The sequence below is a fragment of the Tetrao urogallus genome (genome assembly GCF_951394365.1).
Source record: "Tetrao urogallus genome assembly, chromosome: 2".
Classification (NCBI taxonomy): Eukaryota; Metazoa; Chordata; class Aves; order Galliformes; family Phasianidae; genus Tetrao; species Tetrao urogallus.
The window spans coordinates 6,010,989-6,025,888 of record NC_136814.1 but is presented as its reverse complement, the minus strand read 5'-3'; the positions used below and the strand labels follow the sequence as shown (position 1 = coordinate 6,025,888).

Genomic DNA, 14,900 nt, shown 5'->3' with positions numbered 1-14,900 from the left:
TGCAGAGTAAATACACATTTGTGCCCAGATCCTCAAGGCATTCACTTACCTTAAACGGTCTAAAATTGTAGCATTCTGAATTTTCAGGATGTGCTACTGCAGAAGCTATAGGTATAACATAAATATTATATAGCTAAAGTATTTGAACACCTCAGTCTGATTCCCTCAAGATGCATTTTGTGTTCCTCAGCACAAAGAAAATGCACTATATGGCAGCTGGAAGTGAAGAACATCATCTCACGGTTGCTATCTGCTTGAAATTTCTCTGCATGGGAAGCACCAGCCTCAAAACAATCTGATTTGTTATCATCTGATACCTACTTACAATGCTTTGCCATGCTTATATCTCTGGCAGTGAATGAGGGAGGACCTCACAGTGTGAGTCTTCTCTATCAGCACCAAAATATGGTGCCCTGTTTCTGCTAATGGGCAATGCTGCTGTGGTACACACCCCTGTGCCATCACTATCTACCTAAGTGTATAGGGAAAATAGATATACAAATATATGTGTTCTATATGTCTATATATACATACAGCAAATGCTGCTGCTGCTGCATGATCAAACTGGAAAAACAAGTGGAAGTGCAGTAGAAATTCCATAATCAAATACAAACCCATCTGGATGATGGGAGCAAACTCAGTCTTTGCTTGGTAGAGCTATCTACAAGGGAAGCATATTGGATTAATTTCTTCTTATGACAGAATAATGATGCTTTCAGAAATGGCACCGAAATGTCAGATTTCAAGTGTTTCAAGACATAAATTGGCCATCATTAGGTCAATTTTTCAATAATTGAATTGAATGATAGCTGTTGTAGTCAAGTAGTATTAATTCACTTGTTGACTCATTCACTTTAGCATGCAAAGGTAATCAGAAAATAATTTGACAACCTAGCCTGCCTGCAATTAGTGACTTGAAGAACAAGCCAAACACAATTAAATGCTGTAACATTCAAACTGAATGTCTGGTACCTATAGATGACTGTTTCTTCTGAAGATAAATCTGCCTGCTAAAATAGGTCAGCAGGACTTGGCTAAGAAGTATTTCATGCGGCAGCAATTTGGGCAATTTATGGGGCCAGCCTCCCAGGTTTTCACTCATGCACAAGCTCTTTATTCACACAAACTTCGGTGCAAACATACCAGTAAGCACTTATGAGAAATGGATGCTGCTATTGACATTACTGGTGTTTATTATGTGTTCATTATGTTTCTCTGCTTATCGAGCTCTTTGTCAAGGTATTTGCATGCCTGTGATCTCTTCAATGACTGAAAAAACAAAACACATATACTGGACTTACTCAGGTTCCTGTATTGACCCCCCAACACAGTGGAATCTCTCGGGAACGGTCTTCCAGTCTTTTGCCATCTTAACCATTGCTCCTGCATCTAGGACACCATAGCCAAACAAATGATTGAACTCCAGCCCGACACCATTCCTACGCCACCGATGAACTTCATCATGAAGCTGGTTCCTTTTGGAGGTGAGAACTGTCAGATGCTGCATGTCTCTCCAGGTCAGATCCAAGCTGTGGATAAGTAACAGGGAAAACAAACAGTACAGTCTTTTCCCACAGATATTAAATAAAATAACGTAAGTCCTTTGCTGAAATTTGCTTCTGTGAATCTCACAGAAATTGAATCTATGCACATACCAGTAAAAAGCTTCTGTTGATTTCAAGGGAGCAAGAATAGTTTCTGAAAGCAACTGCTTTCAACTAGACATGAACTATCTACTATCTACTGGGAATGAGTAGGATAATATACCAGATCCTGAAAACAATGCAAAAAAAAAAAAAAATTATGGACAACTTTGTGAAACCCTTGTTTTAGATGTCACTCTCTTCTCCTTGCCTGCTCCACATGCTTTTTCCATGGACCTCCCAAGGTTCATCCAGAGCAGCTCTGCTCAGATAGATCTGGTGAGCTCTAACAATCAAGGTCTCGGTCATTTCAGCAGACTGCAAATGTGGATATATGAGCTGTGGGTGGCTGCAGGTTTGCATTGTAAGTTACTATAGAGCTTTATCACCCATGATCTGCTAGCACAAATGGATGCAGTAAAGGAACATTTGTCTAGATTTTGTGATCATTTTTCATCATCAGCTCTTGTCCTCCTAGCTTTGCAGTGATTATGACGATAGGAAGGGCACTTATCAGTTATTATTCTGGAAGATTCAGAACTGACGTTTTAATTCTACATAGCTGAAGCTATTCCATTTGTTTTATGATGAACTCTTTCAGCATTATAGTATGTCCGATTCAAATCATCAACCGAAAAGGTTCTGTTTTTCAGCTTTCTGTGCCCTAAGTAATGCATGCATGCATGCTGAATGTACACCAGAATAACTAATTGCTTTCATTTTTTCAAGGTGACATGAGATACAGAACACCAAAGATCACTTGCAAAACTTTTTAAAATGGAACTTCCCATCTCACAGATTAGCTTGTTTTCAGAGACATGTCAGATGTACACAAGCTGAGAGACATACTGCAGGCAAGAGCAGCCAGCACGGGAAATTGCTAGCCATTCCTGTGAAGGCAAGTGTTACTCATCCAGGGAAATTCTGCACAATACAACAGAAGTTTATGACAGCCACAGTGGTAGGAGACACAGACAGTTCTTTCTTTCTTTCCTTCTCACCAAAGGCTAGAGAACCAGCTGCAGACCAGGGGGATTAGTCTTAATTTCTACTCACAACAGTTTGATAAGATTTATTACCCACTTCATGGGCAGCCCAGATAAAGAGTAATGATCATTATTACTGAGAAATTAGGACAGTAGTCCAAGTTAAACATGCAGTGGTCAGAAAATTCATTAAATCCTTATTTGTATGGCCATATTAATTTATTACATTGTGGCTGTCCCACTGAACAAATCTGATAGTGGAAGGATTGATCGTCCAAAGTTAAGACACTTGGCATGTTTGTTTGACACACATAAAATCTGAAAAATGAGAACTGGCCCAAGTTGTGCTCTGAGCACAATAATCACTGCTCCACTGGTGATATAAATTTTGTCTCCTCTGCTAAATCTTCATTCTTCTACATACTGTCAAAGAGAACTATGTACATAGTGTTCAGTTCATGCTGAGATTACAGCAACTGAAGCTGTATAGCTGAGCAAATGCTCTTCCATTTCATAAAACAGTTCAACACAAAGGAAAGAGATGGTGTAGATTATTGTAAGGAAAACTTTTCCTAGTCATTAGAAAAGACAATAATGAGGCAAGATATACTAGAGGTCTCCAATGTTATAAATAGCATGAAGAAGGTAAACAGACACTGGATATTTGTTCTTCCACATAACACAGCAATTATATAGCACAAAAGCAGATTACCAGCCATGGGGTAAGGAAGGACAAAAGAAGCATTCCACACCACTGCCAACAAATATTATTACTGTGGAATTGATTGACACTGGATGATGCAGATGCCAAATCACTGACAAGCTTAAAAAGAGTCAGACAAATTCGAGCTCTGCCTGCGGCTGTTAAAAGGGATAGGCTGATCGCTCCCTCCCCAAACAACTGATTGCCCAGGCTGCTTACATGAAAGATCACTGTTAATTCCTGCTTCTTACTCACTCTGCTATATATTTTCCACTGTGAACAGTCTGTGGGACAAGATCAACTCCCATCTGATACTACAGATTCATTATTTTGCTTTTGTAAGCTGGGAGCTCCCCACTAAATACGTGGAGAAATGAAGTAACCTCTCCCTCAAATAGTGCTGGGAAGACAAACCCCTGGATGTACAGGACACACAGAGAGAAATTCAATCAAAATGTATCTGCCTGTGGCTTGGGGAAGACCACAGGTCGCCCTGTAAGTCACCAGCCATGTCTCTGCTGTATCCAACAGTGCATCAGCTGTTCATCCTGCTTAATCCAGCAGCCATGTTCATACAATGAACATTAAACAAACCCCAAGCCCACTCCTCTCCGAGCTCACAAGGAATGCCTTAACAGCATACTTAGCCTCCAGGGCCAAGGCGAACACTCCTGCTGCTTCAGGGGCAGCTGCAGACGTTCCTGAGTGACGCAGGGTGCAGTTGCCATACAAGTCTGTTGTAGCCTGCAATGATATTAGATTTAATTAATGAAATGAGTTATTCCATTTTCCTTGCAGCTGCAGATGTAGAACAATATAGAGAGTGGAGTTTTGCACTTCAGAATAATTGTGCATTTGTTCAGAGGATCTGTCTTCTTTGGAACTGTGTATGAATTTAAAGTATTGGGGGACATAGTTACAGAAGGTAGGAATGCAAGAATAGGTTACGATGTAGGAAAACAACTTTCACTACCACTTAGGTTTCAAACTTAAACAGATATCAGTTATTTCCTATAAGCAAAGTTTAACCAAACTTAAGTTTCGCCTTAAGTTTCATTATGGTTGTCATGAGTGTTGGAAACTAGAATTGTTAACAGTACTGAGATTTCTAAGGCTTATACAACTCCAAAGCCAAGACTGGCTGCAGACTTCCATGCAGACCTAAGGAAAACCTTAGAAGTGCATTTTATGGCGATAATTACAAAGGTAACACTTTAGCTGATACCAGCACAATGCTGACACCAAGACAGAAAGCAGTATTTTTCTATCTGCTATTGCACACAGGCATTTAGGATGCTACCTAAAATGAATAAAGTCTTTGGAGCTTGAGATAGAGTTAAGGAAAATGTATAATGGTTTTTGGGAAGGGCAGACCTTGAGTTACTACACCACAGTTTTCCCTTCTGTGAATCAGACTACATCCTGGCTAGTCTGGAGGTGTTGAATAGCAGTATAGTGGAAGGGAATCCCAGCTAGACTCGAACAGAAAACACATATTTTCCACTAGTAAGTATGGCCCTGTAAAGGACTTGAGTATGGTGCTCCACAGTGCTCTCAATGCTTGACTGTATCTCTGAGGGTAATCTGAACATCCACATTTCCTCTAAGGCAACTGAATGTCTGTTTGCCCTGTTCAGCTCCTAGTACAGCAGAAATCTGATTCGTGACTGCTCTGCCAGAACAATTAAGGATGATTTCAGATATCAAACCCTTTTTTTTTAGCTTTAAACAGAAGCCTTTTGTCAAATTGTCCTCTGGAAAGACGGCAATTGAACTTCTAAATCTGGTTTCTGATAAAGGAAAGCACGAAATATATGAATCTCTAAGATATGGAAGATCACTGCTGTTCTCAATGTTAATTCCACATTTCCTCAGCTGACAGCCTTGGCACAATCACATGCTGCAGACGAGAAAATATCCATCTCAACAAAGGACCATCTGGAGCTCCAAAGCAGTCAGAGTTGTAACGGGTCGTGGGAGTGCAAAAAGACAGCAGCAACACCACAATAATATCTGGACTCACCACACCAGCCTCCGGATTTCTCTTCCTCCCATTACTGAATGTGGAGGCTAGGGTTGAAGAGCAGCTTTCATCATACAGAGCAGTCCGTCCATCATTTATTGCAGAATTGATGGAGATTGTCCACATACTTGATGCATAACCGTCACAGTTGCAGTCATCGTAGCTGCCCCCATCTCCAGAGGCCCAGACGTAGATGCTTCCTTTTCCTCCCCGGCCCTGTGAAAAGGGAAAGTTGGCCCTCCTGGGTTAAACTGCAAATAGAAAACAGCACCTATGCTCAACAGCACACGTAGTTGTGAAACTAAACGTCTCTAAAGGAGGAAACTGATCCAAACAAAATATACGCCAGCTGTACGCTGAAATAAAATGGGCTTCTGCAGGTTATTAAAATTGGTTAACTGGCAGCCACAGCCAACTTTGCAACTTCATGCACATGGAGCGTTTCCATTTATCTCCTGCTTTGTTTGATGCCCTGAAGGTTTCTGTGCCATATGCTGAGACATTTTATAGATTCATTAGTGCTTATGTCAAGGTCTAAATGCTTTAACGAAGGTGTTCTTTTAAAAGCAATATAGGTCATCTCAGACACTGGCTTTGTAAGATCTAATTAGGTTTGGACAAGGACTACAAAATCTGTAAAGCCGGCACCTATTTCCTCTCAATACTCTCAATAGATTTTCTCTTAAGTATCACTGACACAGAGCTGTTTGGTTTTTGGTTTTTTTTTTTTTTTTTTTGGCAAGTCAGCTTCTATGACCAAGCAGAAAAAAAGAAATCAAATGAATCATCTACAGAAAGATGGTCTACCAAAACCACTGCAAAGTGCAGAGATGAATGGGAGATACTGAAGCTATGACCTTCCTGTTAAAAAAATTTGTATCCTCTCTCCCATTTCAGGTAAGCAAGGAGTGGGAAGGGATCAACTCCACTCCGTCTTCTCATGCCATCCTAAGACTGGAAGAAGGTAAGACCTCAGAGCCTTGATGCTTGGAGGAAGATCAATGCCACTGAAACCAAGCACAGATGTCCCACTGATAGCAGCACAGCCAAAATTTCTCTCTGTTTAGTCTAATGTCCAGTGTTTACTTCCAGCAGCATCACTAGGGTACAAGGCCTCAATTTAGCATACTGTCTGTGTGTGCACTGGGTAGACGATGAGAAAAAATATCTTCTGGTCTTTTCACTGTCCAGCAAAAAATGGAAATTAAAGCATATGCAAACAAAGCAACTTGCAATGATATTTTAATAAGAACCTTTTCTGCAAATAATTTAGATAAAATCTGAACTCTCAGCAGTAGCTTCTATTTTTCATCATACCTCACTGAACAGAGCAACCTCATTATTTCAAGCATCTTAGAGGGTTACACTATAATCCACTGAATTGCACAGCAGGTCTGCTGCCACTGGGGTACGTAACACCTCAGGACAGAGATTTTCATAATTAAGATGATGACTATGAAATAAGTGTACTGAAATCAGTCTGAGAACTCCTACCAAGATCTGAGATCAATCATTTTAGTTTTAAAGGAAGAGGATGCTGTGGCAAAAATACATAAAATCAAAATAATGAGCTTGTGCTAGACTGCTGCTACCTGGGCTTTGGACTCAGTTCCCAGACTACATCACAAGCTTGCTGTCCTGCCCACATGCACCATCACACCACCGTGTCACCATCTGTGCCTTTTGGACAGCCTCAATGACAGCTAGAGCACCCACCCATCCCCGGAAGACACGCTGCTAGTGCCAAGAACAGGATGTTTGGCATGTCTGGGACTGATCTTAAACAAGCCTTTCCTTCTAGCCATTCTGAAGAGAGATGAAACGCTTAATTTTCATGTGACAAATTCAGGGAAACAGTCTGGTGCCAGGCAGTTAGCATTCAAACAGTGTCGGGAAGCAGACTTTGCCCTGCATGGCAAATGGCTCCGTGCTGCCAAAAGCGGGAATTGCTGCAAAGCAGCACACCCCACAGATGGGATTTGTGGTGGATGGCAGAAAACAGGTAGAACAGATTGCTGGTGGGTTCAGGTGGCATCCACAACGGAACTGAAATTTGGGGTTGGGTTTGTGGGTGTAGTAAGCCTGGTAAGTGCTAGTGAGGGCAGGTATAATGCCATCACTGTCTATTTGGAGAACAGTCAAAGGATATCACTTCTATGAGAGTTGCATCCACAAGTGTGGCATAATGGTGTTTTATGCTGGTTTGTTTGTTTGTTTGTTTTTTAAATTACCTTTTAATACTCTAATTTCTATTGCATTTCCCTTTCGGCCAGGACTCGAAAGAGGCAATTACTACTGGAAAAAGCTGATAGCAGCCCTAGTGTAATATTTGCAATGATTCTTAGGGCGGGTTTGCACATGCAAACTGCTCATTGACTGTCCTCAGGCATTACTCCAAGTACCATGCAGAAATGTATGGCTTCAAAGGAAGTTAATTTTCAATTCCCTGGATGGTATTTGTGTAAACCAGAAAAATCTCACTGGGGTCAACCAAGCATCATACTTAAAGCCAACTGAAAGCTCTTTCTACATCTCAACTTTTATGAACCTCAACAATTTCAGTGGTGTCACTCAACTTAGACTACTGTAAATTTAGGACAAAAACAAGATTGGACAAGATGCTAGTAATAGGCACTAGAAACACCAGAGGGAGCCTGAAGGAAGATCGAGAAATAAGAGGGAAGACTGCAAGACAAGAAGGTACATTTTAAAGAGTATCTTTTCTCCACAATCCTGTTGAAATCTGTTCATTTTCCCCAAAAGCAATACAGAGCTTGTCACTCACACTTCTGAGCCATCTGAAGCCACAACTTGCACTCACAGCTGAAAATGGATCTCAGTGCATTGAGGAGCAGCCTAAAAGAGTCTCACCTCTCAAATCACACTAATCCGAATGAAATCCTGAGCAAGGCTATATGCTCAGAAAGTCACAGACAGCTACTGAGAAGTTTTCTTGGCAGAAACAGCAGGTTTTCTATTTCCAGTGCTCTTTGTGAGATGTTGTGCTACTGGCAAAAAATATCCCAGAGAAGTTTTATTACCCATTTTCTCAACTTCTAAAGACCGTAATCCCAGGAAAATTCCTTTACTGAACAACCTTGCAAAAGTGAGCAGGCAGGGAACTGCAGTCTAATCCATTTTATGTAAGTTAAGGTGAACTCTTTTTCAGTTTTTTATTGTGTTCATACATCATGCTTGCTGGGCTAGTGCCTAAGCCAGTATTCCTCTAAGCTTTCATTCCTGGATCACACTTTCCAGATAAAAGCTGGTGGTATTGGCAAATAAATCTCCTTCAGCTTCCCCTGGCCCTTCTTGTAAAGACTGTCAGGTGTTCCTGTAACAGCTGGGCCCCTAAAACAGCTCAGCCTCTGCTTTAGCTCCTGTAAGTTGCTCATTCCAGCCCAGCCATCATGGTTGCTAAAGGTGGATGGAAGGAACATCACAGTCTTTACAGCCTGTCTCTGGTACAGACTCTCTGGCTTTGCACTTTTTTTTTTTTTTTTTTTTTTTTTTTTTCATGACACAATAGTAATTCTGCATTTCTTCTGAAGAAAAAAAAAAAGTGTCTCACAGCACCTTATGTATAGTTTAGTAGCAATTTTTGTGCCTGCTATGGTAAGACATGAGCTGTTTTTCCAGGAAAGGCAAAAGAATTCTACAGCTTTTTCAAGTCTCTGCCATTGGTCTTAGCAACTTTTGGATAGGATTTGGCCAGTTACCATTCTTTATTATTTTCCACTTATTTCCTCCTTAAAGAGTCCTTGTTTCTCTTTCAACAGCATCATTAGAACTTTTGGCACTGAATTATTTGGAAACCCTTACATGTTTTGTAATTAAGAACTGCATCCTTCAGTAACATTTGCTAATTATCCTGCAAACTGTGGTTTGCAGCCCAGGGCATGGCGTATCCAGAACATGCTGCTCTGCCTGGAGGAGCTTTGCAGCACTGGAAATTTCCATCATGTTCCCCAGCTGGGGAACCCCAAGGCAAGGAAGGGTGTGGAAGAGCTGCAGCACCATCTGCCTGCTGTTGGGACCTGGTGGATGTATTGGGCTGGGCTCTCCAGCCATCGAGGAGCTCTCCCCACCTCTGCCTTGTGCAAGTAGCCCAGCTGTGTGGTTTAAGCCAGTTGGAATCAGCAAGACCTGGGCATCACCAAGCTGTTACTGTTTTTATTTTTGCACTGCCAGGGTTTTCTGGAGTTTGCCTGTGTTCTCCTGTATCCCTGACCTGCTGCCAGCTAGCGGCCCATTGAGCCCTTATTGACTTTGCTAGCTGGCTGACTGGTTCCTCCTAGCAGATTTCTAAAGCAATTTGGGTCAAGTCATAATCACCCAAGTGCATGAGATTCCTTTATGAGATTCTCAAAGAATGAGCCCTGGAATTGTCAACCCTAACAAAATGCTTTATATAACTTACTCCAGTCTTTATTAGGTCACAGAAGAATACTGAACTCCCCTCCAACAATCCCCAATTAACTGTGCAATTGTTAATACTTCCTTTCACTAAAAATAGTGCTTGAGCTATTTTCTATGCCTAAATTATTGTTGAAACTAGATGGGCTTCTGTTAGCCAAGAGAAATGAGTGGAAAAATACAGTTTTGGTGAAAAGAAGCAGCATCAGCTTTCAATTATGGTTCACCTTAGCAGGAAAGGAGCTTGGAAAATGCCAAGAGAAAAGATTCTATTTAAAAATAAAATAATTCCGCCTGCTCAAAATCAAACATTTCTTCTTTCCCTTCCAAATTTACTCTCCAACATAAATTTGATCCATTTTACAAAAGAAAAGAACTTGATGATCAGTACAAAATAAGCAAAATCCATCAATTGAAATGCTCTGGCTCAGCCTAAACTAGCAATTCCTTTTTGTTGGATCCTGAGCTGCACACCACAAGTGATAACACATTACTATAGCCCAACAATTCTGCAGATACAATTCTGATATTGGTAACATCTGTAAAAAAATCAATCCCATTGCTCCATGCTGGTCCAAGCTACTGCAGTACAGCAGTTTTCTACTCCTTATGTGACAGTCATCTGAATCTTTGTGAAGGGCAATATTTAACGTTGTCGCAGGATCAGGTGGAGCACAAGCCTTACAATAGTCTTACAATAGTCTTACAATAGTCTTACAATAGTCTTACAATAGTCTTACAATAGTCTTACAATAGTCTTACAAAAGGTCTTCAGCTGACCAAGGCATGCCCGAAGCAGCAGATATCACAACAGAAACCAATGAGATTTGGGATTTACACCTGTCCTGTCCCCCAGATGTGCGTATTCATTCCCTGAGCTGTGGCAAGAAAGTAGATGCTCACAGACTGATCTCCAAATCTGGAACTTGTTCATGGTGATGGGGCGTGCTTCCCATCACTAGGTTAGAAAAGCTGCTCATGCTGTTTTACTGAAGCCTGAAAGTATCCCACTCAGCCAAATGGGTAAACATCAGAAAAGCTGACATACAATATACTCATGTGGAATTGTAATTTGGTTTGATTTTAGCTTAAATATGTAAGACAAGACTTGTAATTGCAATGCATATTCTAGACACAATAGCAATATGATAGTAAAGGGCTCCAGAGTTACAAAGAAGCTTGTAAGGCTTCCTTAGAAATGAAGTAATCAGAAGGCAATGTCATAAAATAATTTCCCTATCCTCACTTGGCGACTGAGCCAACAAAACAGTGTTAGATGTAGTTGCATATACATTAATAATGTACCAATCTCAGCATATTTCAAACAGCAAGAAGAATGCAATGTGCTTGGCCTTGGATGGAGGCAAATGAGAAATATTTCATTTTCCATGCTATCCTTTCTTCTTCTACTATTGAGCCCAATTACAGAGCCATGATGAGACTATAAATTCTTAGTATTGCTCCCTTGGCAATTTGCACTTGTATAGCATTTTCTTAGGTAGAACCATATTATGGAAGCAACATTTTCACCAACACAGGCATGAATGGATCATGTCTTATATATCCTGGATGAGCTGGCAAAGTCTCAAGAAATTAATTCAGTCCATGAGCAACTCCTTGCAACTCACTAATACAAAAGCCTATATCATAAAAATGCAATAGATAGAGACTAGATTACTCTTTTTTTTTTAATTTAATATCTGCCTTAAATTCCAATTGCTGAAGCTGGAAATATTGAACTCATAAAACAGCAAGTAAGAAATGTTTACTGGATATTGCATTAAAGATGGGTTATATCCGTAAAGCGTGGGTGGAATAGTTCTTGAGCTAGTTACTTTTTTCTTACCTTACAGTTTAAGATGTCTGATGACATAATCCTGATTGAAAGGTACCAGCGAACAAAAGATACATAACTAAGAGAGTTGTGCTACCACTGGGAAACCACCTGTCCCTCCAAGTTGTATAGCCCCCAAAATAGGTAAGCACAGCTCACACGAGGGATACATAAATCACACAGCATTGCTCTGTCCAGCCGTATTTTTTACAGAATGCTACTACAGGCTCACACCCCTTCTCTGAAATGAAAGTTCCTCTCAGCCATGATACAGCTGTTACTCAACACTGGGCTATTTATTCCCAAATCTATCATGGCAGTTTCTGGCCCTGCTCTGCGTTTCAGTTTGTAGCTCTGCACCTGGAATAACCACCCTCTATAGCTCACTGAAAAAATGTATCTGTAAACATGCAATACATTAGGGGCAATGCAACTGAGCATATGAGAAGGCTGGTTGGTACAGGGGTAAGGTATTTCAGGACATCCAGAGCAGTGTTAGGTCGGTGACTTACTGAGGCTGTAAAGAAATATGACTCTTTTCTCCCTATATGCCACAATATGCTGCTGTCCACAGATGATGCCTAGAAGCCAGACAGTAACATTTCATTAAATAAATCCATTACAGCTCCTGGCAACTGTGTTTAAAGAGGGAGCAACAGAGCACATTCACCAGACAGAACCGCATTTGTCCCTTAGCCCAATGCAGGCTACCCTAATGAACATCTGACTCAGGCACAGTCTAGCACAGTTGCCTGCCACAGTGAGCAGCCAGCATCAGATGCCTTGCAGCTCAGGGATATTTGTGTACAAAACTACTTCAACCTCTACCCTCAAGTGCCTGCTAATTCAGCAGTGAGCTCATACATCTTTGCAATGCAACTGCCACTATTCAGTGACCCAGTCACACTGCTGACTACTGCCCCTAAACAAAAGTCCTCCGATAAGACAGTGAAGAGCAGATTGTATGAAAAGTGAGTGAATTGTGGCCTAGCAACAAACAACAGCTAACTACTTTCTGATTACATGTATTACACTTGGTTATGAATGCATGGCTTCAAACCACACATCCAGATACACAAACTAGAAGTGTTATCATCATGTTACAGTTGTCAGGCAAGTGCTTGCAAGAGGCATCCCAGCAGGTTTGGAAGGAGGATGCCGAAGACAAGACACCAGAATGGAGTCTGGGTAAGAATGAAACTCACATCTCTCCTTGAGATAAATTCCCAAGTATGGCAGCAACAAAGCAAATGTTACCAGTGTTTGTCAGTTCAGTTAACTGCATATTCCCTTTAAGAATTTAATCTCATTCCCAATTTCTTCTTAGTTTATTGCCTTAGAGGCAAGGATATTAATCTTGCTCTGTGCAAGAGATCTTCCATTTCCTTCCAGGATATTTGAAAGTATTGCTTTTAGTTCAACAACACATTTTTATTCTTAGCATGTTGCTTCCTCCCTGCCAATATTTCAGTTTCATCACTAATTTATGAACCATCACTCTGGTGAGAATCAGCCCTAGACTGAGAAAAAGCGTTCCTGCATTTATTTGTCTCAGTTTGTAAAATATGCTACTTTTCTCTTTAATAGGAAGTGTTGTTTTAATATATATATATATATAAAAATTCTGAAAAGTGAGGTTTACATTCGTACACTCAGTAGAGAATTTTGCGTGTAGATTGTAGACCTAAGATAGGTAGAATGGTATCATATCAAAAGCCTGTTAATCTTCCCTTACACGCAGGGAAGCCTGTAGTGGGTTTTTCAAAGCACCATGGAGAGTTCCCAGCATCCACAGAAATGATGAAATGCCTTTGGGAAATCTGGCTCTCCATGAAAAGAAATCAGAACAAATTATATCCCCAAACCTTTCTGTGACAGGAAATGTAATGAACATAATTAGGGTAGATAAAGCTATGCCAAAATGCAAAGGGAGTTATCTAGAGGGGAGCTATCTCTTCTTCCGTGCATGTATTGCCAGGAGATATCTAGGATACTGCCACTATAAAATTAAGTGTAATTGTTCCTAGACAACAGTATCTTTCTCAGGTACAATCCAATACTATTCCTTCTGCCCTCCAACTCCACAGTGGTTGTTTGACAGAGCTGTTTCCTAGTTTGAGCTCTTCTGTTCATTTCATGCCTTCTGATACGGTATGAGAGCTATCTTTCCAGAAAGCACCTCACCAGCACCCTTCTCTCTCCTTAGCAAGCAGCCTAAGAGATCTAGGAGATCCCAGATCCTTCCTGACCTTCATACTGTAAATTACTTCTTAATGAGACTGACAACACATTTAAGGGGTGGGCATTAAAAAGTTATGTGACCGGACAATACAACAGAGAAGAAAAATCTCTTATCTCTTTTTAAGCATTTAGAAAGGTGTAATGTCAGCGTAACTCCACAAAATAGAGGACATGGGGACATAACAGCAAGTTGATTGAAAGCTCTTTTAAATATTAACCTGGGAAAAAACAAAACAAATGAAACAAATAAAAAAACAACAACTTAACACAACAAACCTTCCAAAGTAAAACCTGCTTCTCCTGGAAGGGTTAAATGCCTTCTTTTAGATTAGTTTGCATTACCTTTCCTGGGTTACTCATGCCTTTTCTGTTACTTCTTGACTAGTTTTGCATGGAAGTAGAACAACAAAAAATTGGAATGGGAGGTTATCTCTGCTCCATCCAACATTAATGGAAGAAAAATCAAGTATCCAATAGCACATCAGGGTGCTGCTAAAAATACAGCTGTGCTACACATTGAAGAAGGATTCTCCCCAAAACAGAAGTATCTAAGGGGATCAGGAAAGTCTTTATGAGGATGCATGGGAGATCCTGGGATGTGTGTTGCCGTAGACTTGTACACATTCAGTTTCGTGAGGCGATCTCTGACTCTTACAGTGGGATGGAATTTGCTCACCTGATCCCCATGTTTCCAAATTTGTGTGTAAGAGCATGAAGATGTCCATAATTCATCCATTATAGGTAAAACATTAGAGACTGCAGTTTTGAGAAAGCTTTGGATGCTTTACCATGTATCACTAGATGTAGCATGTAGCACATGTAGCAATAGATTTAATTCCCATGACACAAAACATGGTAAACTGATTGTTCACAGAGAGGTGGTGATGAAGTATGGGTGAAACTGGCACAAGAGGAAGAAAGAATGTGGATGGAAAATGAGCAGTTGCAGAGCTCCCACACAAAACTACCCCAGATGTTCTGAGCAATTTCTAATAATCTCATTATAGAAACCCATCTAGAGTCAACAGGAGGAGTAGCATTATTCCCTGCAGCA

General features: G+C 40.6%; 1 protein-coding gene across 1 annotated transcript in view; it reads right to left on the bottom strand.

The window, feature by feature from the left end:
* Positions 1-14,900, bottom strand: part of PCSK2 (proprotein convertase subtilisin/kexin type 2) — a gene marked incomplete at both ends in the record, with an annotated part of 92,825 nt that overhangs the window by 1,961 nt on the left and 75,964 nt on the right. The window contains 3 exons of the mRNA XM_079532840.1: positions 1,302-1,529; positions 3,976-4,076; positions 5,356-5,571. Coding sequence (XP_079388966.1) covers positions 1,302-1,529; positions 3,976-4,076; positions 5,356-5,571 — 545 coding nt within the window. The remainder of the gene's footprint in view (positions 1-1,301; positions 1,530-3,975; positions 4,077-5,355; positions 5,572-14,900) is intronic.